This window comes from Natrix helvetica (assembly GCF_964273705.1).
Source record: "Natrix helvetica genome assembly, chromosome: 1".
Classification (NCBI taxonomy): domain Eukaryota; kingdom Metazoa; phylum Chordata; class Lepidosauria; order Squamata; family Natricidae; genus Natrix; species Natrix helvetica.
In genome coordinates, this window is record NC_138548.1 from 180,764,501 (window position 1) to 180,791,880 (window position 27,380).

The 27,380-nt window shown below is 41.9% G+C and overlaps 1 protein-coding gene across 1 annotated transcript in view; it reads left to right on the forward strand.

Annotated features, from left to right (window-relative positions):
• AOX1 (aldehyde oxidase 1) overlaps window positions 1-27,380 on the forward strand; it is a 74,297-nt gene that overhangs the window by 14,276 nt on the left and 32,641 nt on the right. Inside the window, exons 8-22 of the mRNA XM_081956937.1 lie at window positions 331-411; window positions 2,050-2,194; window positions 3,065-3,157; window positions 4,406-4,557; window positions 5,598-5,691; window positions 6,452-6,561; window positions 11,041-11,225; window positions 12,594-12,756; window positions 13,933-14,025; window positions 15,355-15,524; window positions 16,230-16,344; window positions 18,284-18,403; window positions 25,196-25,292; window positions 25,721-25,845; window positions 27,075-27,208. Of these exons, the coding sequence (XP_081813063.1) occupies window positions 331-411; window positions 2,050-2,194; window positions 3,065-3,157; window positions 4,406-4,557; window positions 5,598-5,691; window positions 6,452-6,561; window positions 11,041-11,225; window positions 12,594-12,756; window positions 13,933-14,025; window positions 15,355-15,524; window positions 16,230-16,344; window positions 18,284-18,403; window positions 25,196-25,292; window positions 25,721-25,845; window positions 27,075-27,208 (1,877 nt within the window). The remainder of the gene's footprint in view (window positions 1-330; window positions 412-2,049; window positions 2,195-3,064; window positions 3,158-4,405; window positions 4,558-5,597; window positions 5,692-6,451; window positions 6,562-11,040; window positions 11,226-12,593; window positions 12,757-13,932; window positions 14,026-15,354; window positions 15,525-16,229; window positions 16,345-18,283; window positions 18,404-25,195; window positions 25,293-25,720; window positions 25,846-27,074; window positions 27,209-27,380) is intronic.

A 27,380-nucleotide genomic window follows, 5' to 3' on the forward strand; every position in this document is an offset into this window, starting at 1 on the left:
ACTGTGCTTTTGGTCGTATTTCTGTTTTCCTTTTAGACCAGTTTGGAAAAGTCATTGTTAAAGAAATGACTGGGTCTAATGGGTAAAGAACAAAATGTCATTATTCTGGTAGGATGATCAACAAGGTAGACAATGCATGCAAGGGACCTGTGCATTCATCTAAATTAAAAGAAGGATCTGAAATGAACAGTGGTATATAAGTGAGTCAACTAAAGCAGCTTAGCATTACCCCATTCAATAACCACTCTTGTAAAGTACACATCCACTTTTAATCTTGGTATTGTACGGCATGGCATGGCATGGAATAATACGATAATGATTTTCTTTTAGATCTGTTCAGGCCTATGTAAACCAGAAAAATTCTATCCCAGCGATCCAACCCAGGATTACATATTTCCTCCTGAACTAATGGTAGGAGATCAATCTTTTATCCAGTTTGTAAAGTTTTATAGTCTTTTACAAGATTTCCTGTATTGTAGCCTATTGATTTGAGATACTATAGGTCAGTGATGGCGAACCTTTTTTGGCTCGCATGCCATAAGTGGGGGGAGCACGGGGGGGGGTCGTGTGCAGGCATGCTGCACCCTTAATGCAATGCGCGACCCCCCCAGTGTGTACATGCGCACTACAGGCGTGACCCCCCCCATTTTATCATGTTTTTTTCACCCTCCCCAGGCTCCAGAGGCTTTATAGGAGCCTGGGGAGGGCGAAAAGAGCCTCTCCTGCTCCCTCGGAGGCCCTCCGGAGGCTTCAGGGACCTTCAGGAGGCTTCCCTGAAGTCTTCGGAGCGCTCAAAACCACCCTCCGAGCAAACCGGAAGTCCATTCCCGAACTTCCAGTTTGCCCATATGTCTGGGGTTTTTTGCACTCTGGGGGCTTCAAGGAAACTCATGAAGCCTCTGGAGGGCCTCCGAGGATCGGGGGAGGCTCTTTTTGCCCTCCCCAGGCTCCTATAAAGCCTCTGAAGCCTAGGGAGGGCAAAAAATGGCTTTAAAAAGGGTGAACGCAGCTTGCCAGTGCACGCATGCGCGCTGGCCAGCTAACAGGGCAGCACTTCGCATGCCCTGACAAATGGCTCCGCATGCCACCTGTGGCACGCGTGCCATAGGTTCGCCATCCCTGTTATAGGTGGAACTCCATGGTATGGTACAGCAGCATTTGTTTCTGATTTTGGCCCATTCTGCTGATTATAATTGCATTCTCTCAATTCAGTGCTTTTCTTTTCCATTTTTATGGCATCTTTTTTGACAACTACATTCCCTATGTTTCCAAATTTTGTTTTTTTCAGTCATTAATAACTACTAACATTTTATGGCTAGTTGCTAAAAGCAATTTTAAATCTGTAGAACTTTCAATGCAGTATCTAGCCCATTTTCCCCCCCTTTAAGTATGAGCAGGCCAGAAGGAGTTAGCAGATGAGACATTCAGAGTGACTTCTTTCTTTAAAAAAATGGGGAATATTTATCATAGAGCAGCCATACAAGTGCACATTAAAAATGACTAATTTTTATTTTTAAATCTCTGTCCCGTCTGCAGTAGTATAAGTGGCTTTTATCAGCCTTTAAAAATAAAACATAGTCTAAAGCTACAGTTTTAATGGAATGCAGAAACTAAAAAGTTGTTGGGCTCACATGGTGACCAAGCTGTCAATGCAAGGTAACAAATGTCCAGATTGCACAGATATTATTTAAATCCCTTTTGAAAAGCAAACCTGAAATTCTCACACACAAAGTGCCACTTGCCTTAAAACAGTTGCATGGGTAGCTTATGACACATGATTCCCATGTTAATGCAAAAAAATATATAGCTCTCCTGCAGTAAGAACCATGAAGATGAATGAATGCTACTAGACTGAGTTATACATATAGTTCCTGCTGTGTCTATTAATTCATGCCCATCAAGCAGCAACTCATTTGGATATGTCACGGCCACAGAAGAGACACAGAAGCAGTAGATGCTCTGGAGGAGATTCCGCTCTGTGTAAAAGGCCACTAATTGAATAACACCAAGAATATGCACAGTCTCCATCAGTGTTGCCTTTCCTCACAGAGAATGGCTGGAGAGATCAGGGAGAAAACTCTGGTTTTCAATGGGAAAAGGACAACATGGATTTCTCCTGCATCTCTAAAAGAACTTCTCCAGCTGAAGGCTACCTACCCACAAGCACCTCTTGTTATAGGAAATACATGTGTAGGTAAGTAGATCGAACCCCTTATGTCACATGGTCAGACATGAGGAAATGTGACATGATGGAAGAAGCATAAAGCAAACTGTTGAAGTCATTCACTGAGAAGTTGCCGAATACCCTTCTTTCCTGGACATGCATATGTGGGTGGTAGGGATACACTATTGCCGTAACAGGAAACAGAAGTTGTTGGTACATTGAGCTGATACAAAACATACAAGCTACCTTTTTAAAGACAATTTACCAGGTGTAGACTTAAAAGAGCAGGAGAATGAACTAACAGAAAGAGCTGTATCACAACAGGGAACAAGGAGGGAATGCAATTTGAATATGCTTTGTTTATAAAACCAACCCAAAACTCCCTGATGCAAAAAAATGGGCAGGCTGAGAAAGTTTTGCTTTTGATTGTTTTGACAATGGAAACATCAGGGTTTTTTTTAAAAAAATTTTTTTTAATTAATTAATTCTTTTTAATTGAAGATCATTGAAAATGTGATTCCCTTACTTTGCCAGATGATAAATCTACATGAAAGCAACCTAGCTCAGGCTTCCACATAGGTTGCATGGTCCTCCCCTAGCTGTCTAAACTAGCTCTGTGGGGATAGAAGTAGGCATGATGGTGTCAGTTGTATTTTCAAGCTCAGCAGAACAAAAGGACAGCTTGAATAACTTCAGGCTTATTATGTACTTACATGCTCACTACTTTTCTCTCAAAAATTTATATGCCCATATATGTTACTTCTGATTGTCCCAGAACTCATTCCAGGTTCATCAGGCAGCTATTCTGCACAGTAAACATTTGCATAGACAGCTTCTGCTGCCCAATATTTGGTTTTACCTTCTCTTTCTGGCCTCTGATTCTTATTTTCTCCCCACTAGGACTTGATAGGAAACTTCTGGATGTTTATTATCCCCTTTTCCTCCATCCTGTAAGGGTTCCAGAACTGCATGTCACCAGCATTGAAGAGAACGGTACGCCTCTGTTGTGGGACATATCCATTTTAAATAAGGGGCAAAAGGGATTGGAGCAACAAAATATAATTTTCACAAGTAGTCCTCATTTAGTGACCATAATTGGAACTGGTAACTTGATAGTTAAGTAAGTAACCATGACTTTGCTTATGTTATTACTTCAGCTTTTTTAAATTTTACAGATCTGCAAAGGTTGTAAATGTGAGGATTGGTTATGTTACTTTTTCATCACCATTGTAATTAGGAATGATTGTTAAATGTGGCAGTCTATAAACAGTGTCTAGCATGCACAAACGGCAATAATCAGCAAGCTCTGTGCCAAAGAACTGCAGAAAGTCTTTTCGAATAAAGAAAGGTTTAGAATGCACAGGTGGTGTTTGCTTAATGACTGTTCATTCAGTGGACATTCAAAATTAAGGTGGTGCTGAATGAATGGCCTGGTCTCCAGAGTTACAGCTGCTGTAATTCTCCTGTTGTCATTTGATCAAAATTCTGGTGCTTAGCTGCCCACTTGCACTTATAACCACGGGGGCGTTTCAATTCCCCTACCTGCCTGTATTCACCCATCCCCCATCTCTGCAAAGTAGCACTCCTTAGTGGTGCTGGTGGTAGCATCTGCAGTGCTGGGTCTGAAGTCAAGACTTCAAACTGCCTTCTGCAGTTTCAGCTGGCTACCATCATACCCTGGCCATTACTTCTACTGTAGTGTTCCTGGCACTGCCGAGGAGTGCCACCTCAAGTCTCACCCCATGGTCAGCTACCACAGTGCTGCAGCACAAAGCCCCCAATGCCCCTGATAATTTATGTGCTCCAGTGGCCTGCCACCCCCAGCTAGCGTCTGCCTTCTTTTTCCTCTGCTGTGGACAAGGCATGACGAGCCTGGCCCAATATGAGTAGCTACATGCCTATGTAAACATCATATTCTCTCATATTCGTTCTTTACTTGTTATTCGGTTGTAAAGGCTGCATATCACATCACATCCAATATAATGACGGCACACAATTATGACCATTAGCTGAGATTGCAAATCTGCAAGTCTGTCTGTCTGTCTGTCTGTCTGTCTGTCTGTCTGTCTGTCTGTCTGTCTGTCTGTCTATCTATCTATCTATCTATCTATCTATCTATCTATCTACCTATCTACCTATCTATCTCTCTATAGTTCAGTTGACCCTGTGCATTGTTATTGTTACTGTTATTGTTTCTAATCTTCCTAGTAATTATGTTCTTTGAAAATTCTTTGATTTTAGGCATACTAATAGGAGCAGCCACCCGCTTTTCCCAGTTGAGAGACTTCCTATTAAGCATTGTCTCAGAGCTCCCAACGGAGAAGACCAAGATTTATTGTACCCTCTTGAAGCAACTGAGGACTCTGGCTGGAGAACAGATCAGAAGTCTGGCTGTGTGTTTTTTACTTGATTTTCATTCCCAATTTGCATATCACTTCAGCTCATTAGCTGTACATGTCTCTGCAAGCTATTCCCCAGCCTATCATCTCAAGAGAATATAAGAGCAGGATTCACCTATTTCTAGCAATCTACCATAGACCCCTGCCTACCAGTCAAAAGGTGGCAGGCCAATTGTGAGAAGAGGAATGTCTATGTAATATTTTTCTTCCACAACCTATGGAGAAAAATCCACTGGCAGGAAAGTACCCACCCCATATTCAATGCACATGTTGTTCAGATTTCTAGCTTAGAGATTTACAAGCCCTTATTGGCGCCGACCAAAGAAGCCCAATCTAGCAGTTGAGATTTTAATGGTAATTTTTTTACAGGTCTTTTCTTTTAAGAGTTAAAGAAGAATTCTTGGGTTATTCATTGATTGGCAAGCTATGCAAGCCAATTCAGTATTCACGAGAGACTGTAATTATTCCTAAACTCAAATTATAAAATGTGCATTGTGACATCACAATACAATTTTTGCCCTTTTGTATTTGCATTGCAATATTATATGGAAATATGCAAAGGGTGAAAACTCCATTATCACAGTTTTCATCCCCACAGCAGCCTCTCCTATTAAATTATCAATATACAAGAGAATGTTACAAAGCCTTTACTTAAATAAAATAATGGGAAAAGTTACAATGTGAATAAAAATAATCTATAGACAATACTAATTAGGTAATTTTTATTGAATATGTTGCAGTAATTTTCAGCTATACTTTAGAGACATTTACATTAATAGATCCCTCTGAATTCAGTCGGTTGACTTCTGAATACAGATGTACAAGATTTTACTGCCAACATTGAAAATTGCTATTATTATTGAACAAGGCTAAAATTGCTGTTATTATTGAACAAGGCTAAAATTGCTGTTATTATTGAACAAGGTTATTTCACTAACTTGATACTCTATGAATAAAAATATCTACGTTCTGATCATTGTGTTTCAAATCTGTATAGAGATATGGACAAGAAGCAAATAAGCCTTATTTCTTAGTCTTTAGGAGGACACATTGTAAGCAGAGGATCCACCTGGGATTTGAACCCTGTCCTGGCAGCTGGGAAAGCTATTCTCTATCTTGCATCAGAAGGTAAATACAAAGCATCCTATTTATGCAGTATGCGAACTAGACTGCCTAATCTTGTGTACTCCATCTGTGTTAAGCCAACATCCATACTAGCTGTGAATTCTGAAGTTCTAATCCTAGCACAATTAGAGGCCCCCTGATATATGCGAAGACTGGTATATTCCCATAAGATTATGGGGAAATATTACAATTATAAATACTATAAATGTTACTAATGACCTCTCATATTTTAAATGCTAGCAATAAATTAAAGCATGATTAATTGATCTCAGTCCTTCTCGGATGCTGCAAATAGCAGCAATTCCTAAACAGTGAAAGGGAGGGAAGGAAAGGGGAGGTGAGACTTTGCACTTAAGAAATGTACTTTACTTTTAAAACCTTGAAATCTTTTCTTTATGTCATCAATTGATGTGATATTTTCTTCACTAGTAGGATAAAATGTAGGACAATGGCCAAACTGCAGAACACATGGTGAAATTATAAACAAATTTTGCCCAAAGAATCTCCATTCCTGCAGGCATATACAATAGATTTGGACAGAGAACTGTGGGTACAGTGTTGGTGGGAATCAGAGATCATGACCAACAAATCTGGAAAGAATAGAATTGTTCATTGCTAGCAATCATACAAATCTGAAGAATAATTCAAAATAATAGAATAATTAATTGCCTGTGAAAATGCTTCTCTTGGGCATATCAGTATTTTTCTCTTTCATGTGGTCTGACAGATCACTTTTTGTAAAGATTGTTACTTCCTCTATCAGATGGTACACGGGAGATTCCACTAAATGATGAATTCCTTGAACGAATGCCTCAAGCAGACCTTTTGGCAAATGAAGTCATTGTCTCTGTTTTTATTCCATTCTCAAAGGAAGTAAGTCCATGCATTTTTCTCCATCTCTGATCATATAGTCTGTGGAAAGATTAGCATGCACAGGGTTGAGAACTAACCATGCATTGTGATATACTTTGTTCAGCCTATATTGAGATTTGTATCTTTTTCTTTCCACTATACTATCATACATACTTTTAGATTCGGGCAACGAGAGAACAGACTCCAGACGGTAGTGACATATCAGCTCTTTATTAGTGAGGTAGTAGTGATCCAGCCTGCTATGGGGTTGTGCAGCTCCCCTTTTATAGGGAGCTGGCAGACCTCCCGTCCAATCAGAACACCCCCTTGTTCCCGCCCTAGTGGCAGACCTGAGTGGAGACTACAGCAGTTTATGCAAATATCTAACACCCCTCCCCTCTTAGATGGAGTGTTCCGGTTAGTGACAAAGTCCTGTAAGTATGCGGGTTTCTGCCTCGTTCGGGTGGACCTGCGAAGTTCTGGTTGTGCCGGAACGGGCGTAGGATCGAGGTGTCCTTTTTTCTCCATTGTCCTGGCTGGGGATTGTAGGTACCCTTCGCTCGGGGACTGCTCCATTCTTTCGTCGGTCTCAGGTTCCTCCCCTGGCTCCGCTGTGCCGTAGTCGTCTGCGCTGGGCGAGTCGGGGTGTTGTGTCGGCAATCTCTCTGATGGTATTAGTTCCTCGTTTGATGACCTTAGGTTGGAGTGTGCCAGGCGACCTCGGAGTTGGTCGATGTGTCTTTTCCAATTCCTACCGTCTTCCAATTCTAACAAGTAGGAACGAGGTCCGGTGATGCCTATTATCCTTGCTGGAATCCACAGTGTCCCCCCTGCATAGTTGTGGGCGTATACTGAATCCCCTATGCTAAAGTTCCGAATTTTGCTTGTAGAGTCTGGGGGCGATGTGGCAGAGTAATTTGGATGTAGTCGGTCTAGGTGAGACCTTAGCCGGCGACCCATGAGGAGCTCAGCAGGACACCTTCCCGTCATGGCGCTAGGGGTAATATGTTGGATTAAAAGATAGTGATCGATTCGTGTTTGCCAATCACCCGGGCCCATCCTAGCGAGGGCCTCTTTTGCAGCGCACACCATTCTTTCCGCCTGACAATTCGATGCCGGATGGAATGGCGCGACGAGGGCATGTCGAATTCCCTGACTTGTTAGGTAGGATTCGAATTGCATGGCTGTGAACTGGGGCCCGTTGTCAGAGACCAGGAGGTCGGGCAGGCCGTGCGTGGCGAAAAGTCGCCATAGTACCTTGATGACCGCCTCTGCCGTGATCGAGGTCATCAGGACTACTTCTAACCATTTGGAGTATGCGTCCACAACTATTAAAAACGTCTGTCACTGAACTGGTCCTGCGAAGTCTATGTGTATTCGCGACCAGGGTGCTTTCGGTTTGTCCCACTCTGTAGCGGGCGCTTCAGAGATTCTTGGCATGGATTGCAAGTGGCTACCCATTCCTCTATCTCCTTGTCCATGTTCGGCCACCAAACGTAGCTCCTAGCCAATGCTTTCATCCTTACGATCCCTGGATGCCCAACATGCAACGCTTCTAATACATTTCTCCGCAGTTTGTGCGGTACAACAACTCGATCCCCCCACAATAAACAACCTTTCAAAACTGACAGTTCATCACGCTTAGACCAAAACAGTTTGAATTCGGGTCCCACAATCCCTTTGGGCCACCCCCTCCATACCCAAGTTTGCACTTGTCTGATCACGTTGTCCTTAGCAGAAAACCTAGCAACGTCCACAGAAGATTGTGTCCAAACAATCAATCAAAAGGACCGGTATTTCTGGAGTGGGGTCGGCCAACAGTTCCGGTAGCGGGCAGCGGCTGAGCGCGTCTGCATGCCCCAATGTAGAACCTGGTCGGTGTACCAGTTTGTGGGAATACGCAGCCAGGAAAACAGTCCACCTGGTCATGCGCGGGGAAAGGGAGACCGGTGTGGGACGGTTTCCCGCCAGTAGACCCAGCAATGGTTTGTGGTCTGTTATAAGTTCGAAATCACGGCCGTAGAGGTATTCGTGAAAACGCTTGACTCCAGCCACAGCGGCTAACGCTTCCCTGTCCAGTTGGCTGTAGTTGCGTTCCGCCGAAGACAATGTCCTTGAGTAGAAAGTGATGGGGGCTTCGTTCCCATTTGGCATTCTGTGGCTGAGTACTGCGCCGATGCCGAAAGGTGAGGCATCGCAGGTCAATACCAGTGGTAGGGTTTGGCTGTACTGGATTAGCAGAGAGTCGGTCGTCAGCAGGCGCTTGACTGCAGCGAAAGCGGCAGCCTCGGAACGTCCCCAGGTCCATTTCGCGTTCTTTGCTAGAAGTCGGTGCAACAGCTCAGCAACGGTGGCTTTCTGTCTGAGAAAGACGCTGTAGAAGTTAAGAAGTCCGAGGAAGGCCTGCAACTCGGTCTGATTTCGTGGTGTGGGGGCGTCCTGGATTGCCTTAATTTTTTTCGATGTCGGGTGTATTCCCAGTCCATCGATCCTGTAACCCAGGAATTCTACGCTGGGCACGTTAATTTGGCATTTTTCCTTTTTTAGGCGGAGATCCTTTTCTCGAATTCTGGCCAAAACAGTCCTTACACGCTTTAATAATTGCTCCTCATTTGCAGCCGATACCAAGATGTCGTCGAAGTAAGGGACGACTCCTGGTATGCCCTGCAAAAGCCGTTCCATGACGCTTTGGAACAATCCCGGAGCGATGCTTACGCCGAATTGTAACCGGTTGCATTTAAAAGCACCCCTGTGCGTCACTATAGTTTGGGCCTCCGCCGTGGCGCTATCCACTGGCAGCTGCTGATAGGCTTGTGCCATGTCTAGTTTTGCAAAAAAAATTTCCTGGCCCCAACGAGTGCAATAGGTGTTGTACTATGGGCACAGGATATGCGCTTTGTTGTAGGGCGACATTAATTGTGCATTTATAGTCCGCGCAGATACGAACTGACCCGTCTGGCTTAACAGGGGTCACGATTGGGGTTTCCCAGCAAGCGTGATCCACTGGTTCAAGGATTCCTTGCTCTACTAGCTTATCAATTTCCTTATCAATTTTGGGACGGAGCGCAAAAGGCACTCTCCTAGGTTTGAGCCTGATAGGCGCCACATTTGGATCCAAATTAAATGAAATTGGTTTGCCCACATACTTACCAAGGCCGGGGCTGAACACATCCTCGAACTCCTTAAAAATTCCTTCAGCGCTGCTGTTACCCACGGCGTTGATCCCGGTAACTTCTAGCCCCAAGGCTTCGAACCAATCCAGTCCCAGGAGGCTTTGTAATGGCGCGCTGGCAACGGTCACGGGCAGCTGGGCTGTGATGTTTTTGAACTGGTCTCGAAACATGCCTTGACCCACGATGGGGACCCTGTTCCCCTGGTAGTCTCGAAGCAGGATGTCTGGTGTTCGTAGTTGGCGCTTCTTTAGGCTCGGAATCGCCTTTTTCATCGCTGACCATGAGATGATCGTCAGTGATGATCCCGTGTCGACTTCAAGCTCGCAAGGGGAGTCCTCTGGGAGGACAGTGAGTTTCAGCTTTTTAGGTCGCTTTGTGCGGACCTGTCCTATCGTTGTGAGAGTTCTTAGTGGTTCTCTCTGCGAATACTCTCTCTCGGCTCCCCGGGAATACTCTCTCTTGGCTCTCTGGGAATACCCTCTCTCGGCTGACTCCCTTGGCTCTCTCTCTGGGCGCCCTTTGTTTTTTTGCCAAGCCCCTGGGGCGGGCTTCTGTCGGCGATACGATGGCGGCTGCCATGTTGTATCAGGGACTTCGCTCTGGCACACCTTTGCAATGTGCCCGATTTTGTCGCAACGTGAGCAAACAACGTCTCTAAATCGACAGGTAGACCGGGGATGATTCCCTCCGCAGCTTGCGCAGGGCGGCAAACGGGATTTGAATTTTCGCGCCGGTTTTGTGTGGCTGCTGCACATGCGATGGCTGTCTTCGCACTCGCTGTCCTCGGTTTCTTGATCGGTGGCCTCGTGATGCAACCGGGTTTGTCTGGTTCCAGATTGGGGTGTGCCGTACCCGCATTGTAGCATTTTGCAAAGGGGGTGGGGTTTCGGGAGGCCAAAAATGCTGTATTCAATGTATAAGATGCACCCAGATTTCCACTCTCTTTTTTGAGGGAAAAGGGTGTGTCTTATACTCCGAAAAATACGGTAACCCAAATATTTTAGAAAATGGTTCCCCCCATTATTCAGAGTACAAGTTGAAACTGTACAAGGTTTGGATGGAGGGGAAATTCTGGTGGGATGGGGTGGGAGTTAGCTGGGTTAAACTAATGTTATTCATAGGACTATAATATTAGTAGTTTGGTTCAATGTCTTGGTAACATTTTCTTGCTTAAAAGCATGAGTAATGCCACGTATCGCTTGGCTGTGTTTCTTTCATAGGCAGATGTTTTCAGGATAAGCATTTTTTTTTACATGTGAACTAAGGAATGGAGAGCATTTCAGTATGTAGAGGAAACAGTCAGATTTCTCTTTCTTCCTTCTGCCAGAATGAATTTGTATCAGCCTTCCGACAGGCAGATCGTAAAAGAAATGCACTCTCGGTGACAAATTCTGCAATGAAAGTCCTTTTCCAATCAGGCACAGATGTCATTCAGGACCTCATTATTTTATATGGAGGCATTGATTGTACAACTGTGAGTGCAAGGAATTCCTGCCAGAAGCTCATTGGAAGGTATAAGTCATTGATACTATTTACTATTTATACAGATGACTCGGAGAACATAGATTAATGAAATTGTGATTAAGCACTATTTAATAGCATGAAAAAGAAATGTTCCTTCTCCAGTGGGATTGGCCCTTGCTTTGTTCCTTCTGAACTCTTTATATGTTGCCCTGAGGGCTCTTCAACTTTTTTGGAAAGATTTAAAAGATTGCAGGAAGGGACTAAATTTGAACATCCAATAATTTCTGCAATGTTAGACAGTACTGATTACAGGTAGTCCTCAACTTACAACATTTGTTTCGTAACTGTTCAAACTTACAGCAGCACTGAAAAATGAGGCTTATGGTAGTTTGAACACTTACAACCATTGCAGCATCCCCATGGTCACATGATCAAAATTCAGGTACTTGACAATTGGCGTGTATTTATAATGGTTGCACTTTTCTGGAGTCTCAGGATCACCATTTGTAACCTTCCGAACTAGTTCTTTGGGAGAATTTGATGCATATGCATGCCAATAGCAGAACTAGTAGCTGTAATTTCACATTACTATATTATAGTGTAATAATAATTCAAATAATATAATCTGCCTATCCCAAGTCCTTGGGAAGGACATGATAGGTGAATAAAAATTACAATCTAAACTTTTGGCTGATGTTTGCTGTACATTTCCTAAATCTGTTCCAGAACTCTTACTGACATAGTAAGTAGACATTTCCGTAAGAGGACAATGTCATATTACTAACTTTATGTATGCTAATAATTATCCCAAAATAAAAGCACAGAATTAGCTCTGCATTCTTGAAAGGTTTATTGTGTAAATCTTGAATTTGTCATTGTAATATTCAATAGCATCACTACAACTGTCAACAATGCTGTAAGCAGCGATGTTACAGTGCAAGATTGTACAGGTAGTCCTCAACCTATGACCACAATTGAGCTGAATTTTTTTGTGGTTAAGTGAGACATTTGTTAAGTGGGTCTTGCCCCAAGGGGACTTTTCTTGCCACATTTGTTAAGTGAATCACTGCAGTTAAGTTAGAAACACAGTTGTTAAGTGAATCTGGCTTTCCTCTTGAACTTGCTTGTCAGAAGGTCGCAAAAGGTGATCACATGACCCTGGGACATTGCAACTGCCATAAATTGCCAGGCATCTGAATTTTTTATCACATGAGCATGGGGACATTGCAATGGTTATCAGTGTGAAAAATGGTCAGAAGTCACCTTTTTCAGTGGAATTGTAACTTTGGTCACTGAACAAACTGCTGTAAGTCGAGGACTGCCTATATTTGGAGGGGCTTATCACTGCTCATCCAAATTTTTCCTTCTGTATTGTGCTCATCCAAGCATGCTTGATTTATGACTTTTCCCTCCCAGAAATTGGAATGAACAGATGCTGAATGAAGCTTGCCAATTAATTCTTGAAGAAATCACACTCTCTCCCTCAGCAGCTGGTGGAAAAGTAGAATACAGACGCACTATGCTCATCAGTTTCTTCTTCCGATTCTATCTGAATGTGCTACACGATTTAAAAAACATGGTAAGTAATAGACTTTCTGTATACCCAAACAGTTTTTCCAGAGCTATTTGGATGATAAAAGTGCTCTGTGTAGATCACTGGCGGCCTGGGACTGGCTGCTCACATTTTCCTTTATGAACAAACTCAATGTGTGTAAAATGTGTGTGCTGGGACTGCCATCTTTTCCACCAGACTTTCTTGTTGTAATTTTAAAATTAGGTGGGCCTGTCTAAATTAACTATTAAAAAGTTTAGCTGCTTCTTCACAAAATAATCAATGTTTATCAAATATCAAAATGCATCAATAATTTGATAAAACAGCATTTTCTGCATGGTGGGAAAGCAGCATCAGCAATTTGATGATATAGACACCCTTAGTGGCTAAGAATAGAAATGTAACCAATAAAAATGTTACTTCATCAGTTAAATTTACACAGAAAAGTTTAGGACTACAATGGGGATACAGAAAATTGTAACTCTACTGCCATCTAGTCATTGTCTGAATTTGAACAGCTCAGATACGATAATCCTAGGAAGTTTACACTAAGAACAGCTGTGTAAATTAGATTTATTTCTCAGCAGATGCTATGCTCTCTGATAGTAATTATTTATCATGCTTGCACATATGCTGACATCAGGTTACTACACATGTAAATGCCATATTGTAGTTTTGAGAATAAGCCTAGACTTTTGATTGATGGATTCTTTTAGTTGCATTAATTTTTTTAGCCAATGTAGTTTCCAGAGTTTTAAATGCCACTACTATAATTTAAAATCATAATATTCTGCTATAATATATCAAGAATATGTATAATACATACTCTTCTGATTTTGTATTATTGTCTGATTCTGCGCAGATTGTGGTTAATTGGAACTTGGGATACAAGCTAATTTCACATCATACTTTATGATATGGGGTTGTATCCTTCTAGTTTAGAATTTAAACTAGATTAATGATAAATTTGTTGAATCTAAAATATAAATAGACACTTCCAATGTTCTTCCCACTCCTCTACCACAAATAAAAGACTACTTTATGAAGCTAGAAGAGATAAAGTAAGTTGATTCTTATAATGCTAAGTGATTGTTAATGTTACAATGAATATAACAGTACTGTTTTGACTTTGGATTTCCCCCTAGCAAAATCAGTTTTGAAATATCGGTATAATATATTAAATGAATTCCTAACTTCCTACAGTTTCCAAACAACTATCCTGATTTATCAAAGGAATATATTAGTGCTTTAGACGAATTCTGTGATACACCACCAAAGGGCATGCAAGTATACCAGGTCAGTGAAGTAGTTTTAAAGAGAGTTATGTTTAGATAAAAAATATGGTTTTCTAATAATCTACAAATATCTCAATCAGTTAATAGAAATGATTCTACAAAAATGGGAAGTGGCATTTGTAGCTTGGCTAATTACCCACCTATGGTAGTTCTTGAAGGTGGGGGCATTTTGCTCTTCCTCTAGAAATCTGGACTTTCTACTAATTACTGGGAACATTTTCCAAGTTATGTACATAATAAGTCAGACAATATATGATGTAGGTACCCAATGAGGTCCTTGAAAGTGACAATGGTCCTTCCAACACACCTACTACCACATTTGGTGGTCATGTAGGGAAGCAAAAGAATATTGGCAGAGGATTCAAAGGTGGTTGGAAGAAATGACTGGACAGAGATTGGAAATCAAACCAGAAATATTCCTACTAGGAATTATCAAAGAGCATTTAAGCAAAGGGTTAACATTTTTAACACTACATATAACAGCTGTGAGAATTGTTTATGCCAAACAATGGAATAGTGGAAACATATCTAAAGAAAGAGAAATAACAAAGAAAATACTTGATTGTGCAGAATGTGTTAGACTAAAGCTAGAACTGAAAAATAAAGGAGAGACAGAGTACTATGAGATTTGGGATAGATTTTATCAGTGGATGGATTTAAGAAAGGGAAGTCGGAACCAACAAACACAAGAATGCATATATTGAAACAAGAGACAACATAGATGGTATATTATATAATAGTAAATGTAACTGCAAGCGTGTAGAAGAAGTTAAATATGTATATATAATTAGTAAGTAGTAACATGTATTGAATATACAAGAGACGTGAATTATACTCTATATGGCAGAGAGAATGCCAAGACGGTTTCACCATGTCCAACATTTTCTTTTTTAACAATAAAAAATTATTTAAAAATCAATAATGGCCCTTTCAACACACATTAATGCCCATTAAATTATCTGCCTTATTTATTTTTATTTTCAAAAATATTTGTGTTTTCAAAAAATGAGTGGGATATTAAAATATTGCAAAACAAAGTGCAGTCCCAGTTGTAATCTGCATTTGCAACAATGCTTCTCAGGCATTGTTCCCAGAGGCATTCTTAGAAAAGAAAATGGGGTGAATCTACAGCCCAGTGGTTGTAGGTTCTGATATATATGGATATTATGACAATGCACTTACGTTCCCACTAGTTTATGTGTGACTGTTGGTTCACAAACAAAGTAACTTTAAAATAGGTAGAAATGTAACCTTTTTCTCAAGAAAAAATAGAAAGGGGTTTATAAATGCCATTTTCCAATAGTTTCAGTGACTTCCTATTATGTGACAGGATGTAGATCCTCAACAACTTCCTCAGGACCCTGTGGGACGTCCCATCAACCATGAGTCTGCTATTAAGCATACCACTGGTGAAGCTGTCTATGTTGATGATATGGAACCGGCAGAGGGGCAACTGTACATGGCAGTGGTAACCAGCACAAGAGCCCATGCCAAAATTCTGTAAGTAACATGAGGCATGAGAAATGTATATTGGGGGCCATATTTCCACAGGTTCAGAACACATTTTAAATCCGTTTTAAAAATTTAAGTTCATCTGTGGCTAGAGCCAAGAGTGAAGGTTGTAAATAAAAAGTAAATGAAAAGAGGGATGTTCAGAATCTAATTCTTTAAAATAAGAGCAGAATATAATTTTCAGCACTGGATTGTTCACCATATCCATCTCACAAGAAATCCATTCTTAAGACAAGGTTTCCTTGTCTTTCCCTACTTCCAATGTTTGTTTATTTTATTTCATAGTTAGTTTTACAAAATGATGCACAAAGAGAAAAAGGGGAAATAAAAAAATACAAGAAACAATAATTTTGAACACGTTCAGCATTCAAAAACCACCAATTTTACGCTCTAAAACTTACCCCCCTCATGTTCCTGCCATCCTGCTCATATATGTGTGACTCCCACATGCTTGCAACCCCCCTGCCCCCCATGCATGCACGTCTCCTGCATGCACGGCAGAGACCCAAAAATGAGCTGGCTGGCAGGAGGCATGCGCACATGCGCGATGGAACTGAGCTGGGCGACAGCTCTCATGCCCACAGAGAGGCTCCGTGTGTGCCACCTATGGCACGTGTGCCATAGGTTCACCATCACAGATCTAACCAATTCCTTGAACTGAGCTAAATGGGGCATGTTTCTTCTTTTTTCCAGAGCCATTGATATATCAGAAGCCTTGGAAGTACCAGGTGTGGTTGATGTAGTAACAGCTCGAGACATTCCAGGGAAAAATGGGGATGGCAAAGAGGATGTGTTTGCAGACAATGAAGTAATTCTTATTTTGATATTTTATTTCTGTGTAACAGTCAAGCTTCATGCACAACTTATGCCAATATGAGTTAGTATAGGAGTTTCTTCTTGTTCTAGGGTTTCTTTATCCAAGATACAGATATGCAATTATAGGTAGTCCTTGGATTACAACCGCAATTGAGCTCAAAATTTCTATTATAAAGCAAGGCAGTTCTTAAGTGAGTATTTCCTATTTTACGACCTCTTTGCTACAGTTCTTAAGCAAATCACTACAGTTGCCAAGTGGATAATGCAGCAAATCTAGCTTCCTTGATTGACTTTGCTTGTCAGAAGCCAGCTGAGAAGATTGCATGATCCTAGCACATGATCCCAGCCCAGTGCACCTGTCATAGATACATGCCAGTTGCCAAGGATCTGAATTTTGATCACATGACCTTGGGAATGCTGCAACAGTTGCAAGTGTGAAAACTGGAGATATGTCACTTTTTAAGGTGTTGTTGTTACTTCAAATGGTCACTAAATAAATGGTTGTAAGTAGAGGACTACCTGTATCCTACTTGCTCAATCTTTTAGAATAACCAAAATTATTGATTTTGGTGAAATAACTAACAGAAAAACTTCGTGACTATCAAAATATCATTTACATGTGCTCCATCATCTACAAGAAAGTTTTCTATTATGTTGATCATGGGAAGCTATGGAGAGCCCTACAAGACCTGAGGATACTCAACTTGGTAAATCACAAATCAGGAAACCACTCTGCAAATACCCTATGGAGACTCCGAATGGTTTAAGATAGAGAAAGGAATGATAAGAGAATGCCTTCTCTTCCCTTTCTTACTGAATCTGTATGTTGAAAGGATCATGAGGAAGCTAGATCTCAAAGAATAAAAAATTGGGGTAAAAATTGGAGGAAGAAACATCAACATATCTTCGATATGCTGACCATACAAATCTCCTGTAAAAAACAAAGAAGGTCTGGGACATCTGATCAAGAAGATCAAAGAAGAAAGTGGGAGTTTTGGTCTCTTCCTGAGCATCAAAAAGACTACTGCAAAGACTGGAAATGTCAAAAGGAAAATTGATGGTGAAGCGATAGAATGCATGGAAAATTTCAATTTCCTAGTGGCGCTGTTTGCTCAAAGTGGTGAACGCAGCCCAGAAATAAAACATTGGATTGCAATGGGTCACATAAGCAATGATGCACCTGAGCAGAATATGGAACAGCAAGGACATCAGACTGGCAACCAAATGTAGGTTAGTCTACTCTATTGTGTTTCCCGTAGCTACCTGTAAGCAAGACAGGAAGAAAATTGACTTGTTTTGAGTTGTGGTGCTGGAGAAGGCTTCTGCGTATTGCTTAGACAGCAAAGGTGACCAACAAGCAAATAGTGAAGCACCACCATGTCACTAGTTGGAAAAATCACAAAACCATGTCTCACTTATTTTGACCATGTCATGTGGGGGAATTCACTGGAGAAAGCAATAATATTGGGAAGAGTTAGCAGTAAAAGGAAGCCAGGCTGCCAAATAACATGATGGCTGGAAACCATCAAAGATAACATCAGCCAGAGCATACAAAAACTCAAAGGAGCAGTGCAAGATCGGAAGATGTGGACAGACTTGGCACATAGAATTGCCAAGACTTGTACATGACTGAATGGATAACATCATAATCACCACCCAACTTACAAATCAAGCAAGGAGAAAAAACTATTGATCTGAGCACTCCCCACCATAGGAACAATCAAAGGTTTCCACATAAATCTTCAGGAGACGATTAAGGGTGCACAAGATCTATGGGAATGGGGAGAGAAAAATCTGTTCTACCCACCCGGAAACTTTGTTTTAAAAAAGATAAATAACCTTACAACAAGTTCATAGAGATAAATCAAATCATATTTTTACTATACTATATTCAAAAGTCATGCAGTTTATATGGTTTGGGTTTCTTGCAGGTAATATTCATCGGGCATATTATATGTGGTGTCGTCGCAACATCCTTTGAGTGTGCAAAACAAGCTGCCAAAAAAGTGAAGATTGACTATCAAGATCTGGAAGTGATTCTGACCATTGAGGTAAACATTTGGGAAACTTTTGTCATTTTGGTGACTATTAGCCTTAACTACGATCACAGCCCTCATACCCTGTCAGCAAACCCTCAGTGACCCTGCTGCTTTTCAAGCTGTCTGCAATATGGTCTGCGTCAGTTGCTTTCAAAGGTATATCCAACTGGGTTTCAGATGTGATATCAGTCAAGACTCCAGGCATGAGTGAAGGTGTGCTGATTGTCATCTAGGATTCTCTTATAGCTTTAAGAGGTGATGCACCATGGGTCACTGAATGTGAAATTGTGTTCATTATGTTGGGCTGTAGAAATCAGTTGAGCTTGTTGCTATCGTATCAGTTTCACTACTACACAGCAACCTCCCTGCCTGAACTCTTTGATTCAATTTCTGGGTTGGCAATGGAGTTGTTCTACCTGTTCTGGGGGACTTAATCTACCTTCTCTAGGAGTGGGGTCTGATGTAGACTGAGAGTTCATGGCCACCATGATGGCCATGAACCTTCCCAGATAATCCAGAGCCTTACACAGAATAGTGGTAACACTCCAGATCTGGTGATCATGTTGGAGCAATGGCTAGTTGATCTAAAATTGGGCAACTCTTGCTATCGCTCTTGTCATGGTCATGAGATGTTTTATTGTTCCTATCCACTGCAGTGAAGTTGGACCCATTAGATTGGTCTTTCCCCTGCCTCCAGTGACTGATGAACCTGGATGGCTTTCCATTTGGTCATTGCGTGGATTAATACAGGAGCTGATGGATTGAATTGGATTATACCCATGTAAATCACCCCTCTTAGGGATCTCATCACTATGCATGGTTCATAGAGATGCTGAGGAGATTAAGGTTCTTAACATTGTGAGTTTAGCAACTGCCCTTACTATGTGGGATGGTGTAGGATTTGGTGCTCCCTCCTCACCTATTTAACATAGCCACTGAATGAACTCATCTGTCACCATGGGCTGAGGTATCATTAATATACTGATGATATCCAATTATATATATCTGCCCCAGTGAACTGAGGAATGCTCTTAGGATGTTCCTTATCCCAGCCTGCAGAACTGGAATAAGGAACATCTTATCCCAATGTCTGCAGGCTGTGAGGATCTAGATGGGGAACAATAAGATAGAGTGGGTTTGGATTTGGGGGCCTGCCAGTTCTAGGACTCTGCCATCTTTGGTGTTAGATCAGGTTGCACTCCCCCAGATAGACCAAGTGCACAATCAGGGAACCTCTCTGACTCATGAAGCAATTGTGGCTACGAAGGCCTTTACACAGCTTCATGTTGTGTTCCAGTTGCACCTGTTCCTAGCCTGGGAGGCCCTGCTCACAGTTACTTATGTCCTAGTCACCTCCAGATTGAACTATAGGCTGACCTCGACTTACAATTGTTTGTTTAACAATGGTTCATAATTACAACAGCCTTTGGAGAAAGGACTTTATGACCTGTACTCAGTGGTGGGATTCAAATAATTTAACAACTGGTTCTCTGCCCTAGTGATTTCTTCCAAAAACCAGCTCACCAAACTGCTCAGAAAGTTAACAACCAGTTCTCCCGAAGTGGTGTGACCTGGCTGAATCCCACTACTGCCTGTACTCACACTTGGAACCATTGTACATCTCTGGGCTCACATGATTGCTATTTGGCTGCTTGACAATCTGCTCATATTTATGACTAGTTGCAGTGCCCCACAATCATGTGGTTGTGATTTGCAGTCTTGTTTGCTGGTTTCTGGCAAAAAAAAGAAGAGAAAGACATCCATTAGGAAAGCTGGATTCATGTAACGACAATGTGATTCACCTAACAACCATGTGATTCACTTAACAATGTTGTAAAACCAGGCTTGTTCAAATGGTGTCTCAATTTACGAAGGCACTGACTTATAACCATAATTCTGGTCCCAGTGGTGGTCATAAATTAAGGATAACCTGTACTGTAAAGCACTCTACTATGGGACTGCCCTTGAAGGGTATCTGGAAACTTCAACTAGTACAGAATGAAGCAGCAGGGGCAGTTATTGGTGCTTCCAGAAGAACTCATGTTACATCTCTGAACATCTAGCTGCATTGATTGCCAATCTGATTCTGGGTCCAATTCAATCTTGTGGTTTTGACCTTGGAATGTGTACATGGCATGGGTTGTGTTATATTGGGGATTGCCTCTCCTCAATTTCACCTGCCCACTCCATCTGATCTGGCGGAGAGGTCATGCTTTGGAACTCCTCTGCTAGAGACTTACTTTGATGGGTCTTAGGAGGTGGATGTTCTCTGCCATTGATATGTGAATTTCAATATTAATTCTGACTTCTATATTAGTCCTTAAGCTACTGCTAATCAACTGTACAAGAATAAAGTATTATGAGAACAGAAAACAACATTTAATTCTGACATCCCTTCCTTCATTAATTTGTTTTTTAAAACTAAAAACTCCAAATTAAGTTTCCCTTTTCTAGCAGGAAGCTATTACTATTCTTTAATTATTTGCTTTCTTCTTTTGGCAAGTCTTTCTATGCATTTTTGAGAAATGTCTGATGCAACAAAGAATCAAATCAAAAAGAACAGAGAAGTAAGGAAGAGCTCTATGACACTTTTATTCTTTTTTTTATAAAGAATTTTATTGTTTTTGAACATTTATAGGGAAAGGTAAAAGGGGTTGCCAAGAAAATTTTGGTAGCTCCCGTGCTAGTGGTAGAAATCCCCCCCCAATCTCACAATTTTTACAATGTTAAAAACAACGTATAAGAGATAAGCATAAACAGAATCTTGTTTTACATTATATCAACCATATGTTCAGTCATCTCTTTCTTTGTCACTTTCTAGTATATCAACAATTATCATAGTATTTCAAATACATTTATTTTTGTGACCTGAGCCTTTTCGATATTGCTCCCTCCTCCCGGTCCCCAGTTGGAGCCACAGCCCCCCCTTTCATATCTTGCACATTACTATTTTTTTCACCACCTCCCCTATTTTCATCCTCTAGAAGGGAACTATGTTTTTTAATGAAGGCTTCAGCCTCCTCCACTGTCTTAATTCTAATTCTGTTTCCCTCCCAAAAAATCAACATTCCCTCTGGCAATAACCATCTAAACCAAACTCCTTTATTGTATAATTTCTTTGATAAGGAGGAATACTTCCTCCTTTTTTCCCTTATTTTTTTCGGAATTTGCTTAAGAATGGTGATTTCTTTATCTTTATATTTTAATGGTCCCTCCCTTTGGGCCCCCAGCACCTCATCCCTCGTGGTCCTCCTAAGAAACTTAACATGTACCTCCCTTGGAACATTGTGTGTTCTAGCATATGTTGAATTAATCCTATAAACCAGATCCATATCCCACCACAACTGTTCTTTATTTCTCTTAATATATTCTGCTAAAATTGTACTCATAATATCCTTAAGATCTTCATTTTCTGTCTCTGGTAGGTTCTGGAATCTGAGAAAAAAGGACATTCTTTCCAGTTCTATTTCTGCCATAAAATTTTCCAGTTCTAAATTTCCCTTCTGGACTGCCTTAACCTCCTCCCCCAATCCAGCTGGCCCCTCCTCCAAAACCACAATTCTTTGTTTATTTTCTGTTAAATGTTGTTGTACAGCTCTGAGCTCATCTTTAAGATCTGTCACCTCTTTTTTCAACTCATTTTGACCCCTCATAATTTTCTGAAACATTTGGTTAACAGATAGCTCTTTTGAGCTCTCTCCAGTCCCTTCTTGTTGTAACAATGAAGTAATCTTCGTCTGCTGCATGCTTGGACTGGAGGTGGCAGAGGGAGGAACCGAGAATGACTGACTGACTGACTGACTGACTGACTGACTGACTGACTGACTTACTTACTTACTTTATTGGATTTGTTAACCGCTCCCTCTCCCCTAGGGGACTCGGGGCGGTGTACAGACAGAACAAAAACATTATAAAAAACATTATATACAGCAAATTACAAAACCCCATAAAAACAAATTAAACATAAGTCTGTACAATAATGCCTAGATTAATTAATGATTAAAACCAAATTAAAATACCCCAATTTAAAATAACCAGTCAGGAAGATCAAGGGATTAGATCATGATTGCGATTGGGTCAGGCCAGCTAATTGGAACAGGTGGGTCTTGAGTTCCTTACGGAAGGAGCGGAGGTCAGTAATGATTCTAATGTCAGGGGGGAGGTCGTTCCAGAGGGTCGGGCCCGTCACAGAGAAGGCCCTACTCCTGGGCGTCGCCCGCTGGCATTGTTTGGTGGACGGCACCCGGAGGAGTCCCTCCCTGTGAGAGCGAATTGGTCGCAGGGATGTATGGGGTATGATGCGATCCCGCAAATAACTAGGTCCTGAGCCATGGAGTGCTTTAAAGGTGAGAATCAACACCTTGAAACGCACCCGAAAAGCCACAGGTAGCCAGTGCAGCTCGCGCAGGAGAGGTGTTACATGGGAGTACCTGGTACTCCCCATAATTGCCCGCGCGGCCGCATTCTGGACCAGCTGCAGCCTTCGAGTGCATCTCAAGGGGAGCCCCATATAGAGAGCATTGCAGTAATCCAGGCGGGATGTCACCAGGGCGTGAGTGACTGTGCGAAGGGCGTCCCGGTCCAGTAGGGGGCGCAATTGGCGCACCAGGCGAACCTGGTGGAAGGCCCCCCTAGCCACAGACATCACGTGGTCGTCCAGCGACAGCCGCGTGTCTAGGAGGATGCCCACGGGGGGGAGTTGCTCACCCCCAATGGCCAGAGATGGAGCCCACTGGCTGAACCGGGGTGCCGGTAACCACAGCCACTCCGTCTTGGAAGGGTTGAGCTTGAGTCTGTTGTCGCCCATCCAGACCTGTACGGCTTCCAGGCACCGGGACATCACCTCGACGGCTTCGTTGGGGTGGTTCGGGGTGGAGATGTATAACTGAGTATCATCAGCATATAGATGATACTCAACCCCGAAACCTCGAATGATCTCACCCAGCGGCTTCATGTATGTGTTGAACAGGAGAGGTGAGAGGACCGAACCCTGTGGCACCCCACAAGTGAGTGGCCTCAGGGTCGACCTCTGCTCCCCTGCCAACACACATTGCGTCCGTCCGGAGAGGTAGGAGGAGAACCACCACAGCACGGTGCCCCTCACTCCCAATCCCTCCAGCCGATGCAACAGGATACCATGGTCGATGGTATTGAAAGCCGCTGAGAGATCTAATAGGACTAGGATGGAGGAACAGCCCCCATCCTTAGCCCTCCAGAGATCATCCACCAACGCGACCAAAGCCGTCTCTGTGCTGTGACCGGTCCGGAACCCGGACTGGCGTGGGTCTAGATAGTCAATTTCCTCCAGGTGACGAGGGAACTGTTGCGCCACCACACTCTCTAAAACCTTCGATAAGAAGGGAAGGTTGGAGACAGGACAATAATTGGCAAGCTCTGATGGGTCCAGGGAAGGCTTCTTAAGTAGGGGCCTCACCACCACCTCTTTCAAGACAGCTGGCAAGGACCCCTCCCTCAATGAAGCATTCACTAGTCCCAGGAGCCAGCCTCGTGTAACCTCCCAGGCTGCCAGTATCAGCCAGGAGGGACACGGGTCCAGCAAACATGTGGTGGCCCTCAGTCGCCCACGTAACCTGTCCATATCCTCGGCGGCAACAGAGTCAAACTCCTCCCAGAGTGGTCCCTCAAAACTCGCCTCCGACGTCACCCCTGGATCACTGAGGGAGACCCATTCGCTCCGGATTTGGGCGATTTTATCCTGCAGATATTCCCCAAATTCCTCTGCTCTACCCTGTAGAGGGGCTTCCCACGGCCTCTGTGAAAGGAGGGAGCGGGTCACCCGAAACAGGGCGGCAGGGCGGTTTTCTGCGGACGCAATAAGAGTGGCACAATATTGACGTTTGCCCATTGGAGGTTTTTTGGGCCCCATTTATCTGCGTTCAGGGATGATAAGTCTTTTACAAAGAGAATGGCGTCATGGAGGGCGCAGCTGTGTCGTTCCCAGGCGGCAGGCAAATCCAAAAGTAAAAAGTTAGTTCTCCTTCACAGTTCCAAGGCATGAAGGTACACCAGAAAGAGGAAAAGTCAAATAGCCAGAATTAATCAGGAAGACCACGTAACGGGAGAGATCCAGAGCGCCTTCAGAGGGGGTATTGAGACAATTACCAGAGATTTTTTTTTCCGAAGGTAGTTTCAAAAGGCAGGCTTCATTTAGGTGCAAAAACAAAGACGGAGATGTTAACATGTGTAAAATTAAATATGTATTGTATTCCCTTCGAAATACAAGTAGTAAGTAGTAAGCTACTTACCTTCTGTAAGTAGCTCTTTTATTGTTTTTTGTACTTATTTTAATCTTATTTAAGTAGTAAGTGCACAAAATAATAAATTTCCTTTTTTATATCTTCTTTTTGTATATCATCCATTGGGGCAAAGAATTCAGTGACATTGTCTTGGTCACATGACCAGCAAGCCACTCCCACTCGGTCACATGGCCGGCAAGCCACTCCCACAAAGCAGGCCACACCTACAGAAGAGGTTCCAAAAAAATTTGAAACCCACCACTGGCATGAAGCTGAATTATCTCTTTTACAGAATTAGAATTAGGAGCTGAGTGCTACTCAAAGCACATTGGGAATGTTTGGGAAATGTTTATTTATTTTTCATGACAGGTATTTTATTTTATTTTTTCAGCTATTTCATGACCTGGGAAGAAGCCAATTGTGTTCACATTTGCAGTGAGACAATTTCTTGACTGGAGTAAAGTCAATGCAATTGTACCGAGGCAAAATGTGATACATTCATTCTGGGTGCTAGAACTTGATCTCAAAATTTCCTTCTCTGTTCCAGGAAGCAATTAAACATGACTCCTTCTTAGTAAAAGATAGAAAAATTGAAAGAGGGGATGTAGAAAAAGCATTTCAGATTGTGGACAAAATTATTGAAGGTAAGAAGTATCAATCCTGAATAACCATGAAGTCTCAGTGATAAGCAGTATATTTCTATAGTGTAGATTCAGTTAGTTCATTGACATTTTGCTTAAACTCAATTAAGTGAACTTTTCACCTCTGGATCAAAAATGAAATATTATATAATATATAAATATAAAATGAAATATTTATCATAGGATAATGGCATGAAATATTACCTGCTTTGATATTTATTTGCTATTTATCATTCTGTTTTTTTATTATTTTTGGTCTGTTTTTTGATGAACTTTCAAGAATTCCCAAACTGTATTGCCAAGGGAAGTTTGAGAGTTGATCCAATACATCCAGAGAGATACAGACTGAGGAAGGCAAAGTTAGGATCAAGTTTGAACTAAGAAATGAAATCAGATACTAATCATTTCCCTGGTGCTATTGTTTTTCATAGGTGAATTCCACATTGGGGGTCAAGAACATTTTTATCTGGAAACAAATAGTGTGTGTGTCATTCCAAGAAAAGAAGATAATACTATGGATATATATGTGTCCTCCCAGAATGCTGCACTTGTACAGGTAAGATAACCTGAGGTTTTGCCATTGATTCAGCAGTAACTACAGTATGAGGCAAGACAAGTCACATACCCACTCATCCAAAGATGCTCTAAAATTGCATTGTACTGATTTTTGTGTTCATTAATAATAATATTAATGTTAGTTGATTTTGTTGCCTCTGTTTATTTTGTGCTTATAACTAGGTATCTATGGAGATTCTGAGTCATTCCCTTCATGGTGCTTTTCAAAAGGCAAGTAGGCTTTCTTTTTCTCCCTTGAAGACATTTTGCTTCTCACCCAAGAAGTTTCTTCAGTTTGGAACTGAAGAGATTTTTGAATGAGAAGCAAAGTGTCTTCAAACAAAGGAAGCCCAGTTGCTGTTTGAAAAGCACATTTAAGGTTATAACCAGGTAATTTACAAAAATTAAATACAAATTTAAAACAACGAAGGCAGGCAATAAAGGCCATTAAAATTACTTTTCCATTTGAGGTGAACCACTGTTGGAACACGATCCTATCCTTTGTGGTTGGGTTGATCAGGAACCCCGCACCCCATCTCCTGTATGCTTCCTCTGTTCATATTTATCACAGTGAGCAGAAACTAGAAGGCCTTTTGCAAAACGATTGAGATAGGGTTGGGGAAGTTCCGGTGAGCATAATTCCAAAATCACTTCCACAGAGTTCTAGAGTTCTAGACTATTTCAAGAACTTTTAATTGACAGTAACAATGGATCTAAAGAAATGTGTTTATTTGTACAATCCTGAGGATAGAATTCCCAAACGCATACATGCGTAGAGTTGGAATTATATGTGTTCATAGGTATACAATGGGAACGCTGTGGCTCAGTGGCTAAGACGCTGAGCTTGTCTATCAGAAAGGTTGGCAGTTCAGCAGTTCGAATCCCTAGCGTTGTGTAACGGAGTGAACTCCCCTTACTTGTCCCAGCTTCTGCCAACCTAGCAGTTCGAAAGCATGTAAAAAATGCAAGTAGAAAAATAGGAACCACTTTGGTGGGAAGGTAACAGCGCTCCTTGCGCCTTTGTCATTTAGTCATGCCGGCCACATGACCATTCGGACAGCATTGGCTCTTTGGCTTTGAAACAGAGATGAGCACCACCCCTAGCGTCGGAAACGACTACCACGCATATGCGGGGGAACCTTTACCAGGTATACATGCTGTAAATTATTAAGTGGCAATATGCTGCTTGACATGTGTAGATAAACCTGGGAATGCTTTTCTTTTTTATAGACTACGGTGGCTTCTGTGTTAGATGTTCAGAGCAATAAGATCATGTGCCATACAAAACGAGTTGGAGGAGCTTTTGGTGGAAAAACAACTAAGCCTCCATTTTATGCAGCGGCAGCAGCAGTGGCTGCAAAGAAGTAAGTGCTAAACTAAAGCGCAACCATCTCAGATAACTGAAACCCAGTTCACATATTTAATGGTTTCTTGTTTATTTTCTCTGGTTTTCTAAAATTATGGACATCAATTTCTATGAAGAAAAGTAATTATTTATTTAGGATGTAGAGCTATAGAGGCCCAGAGACTCTACCT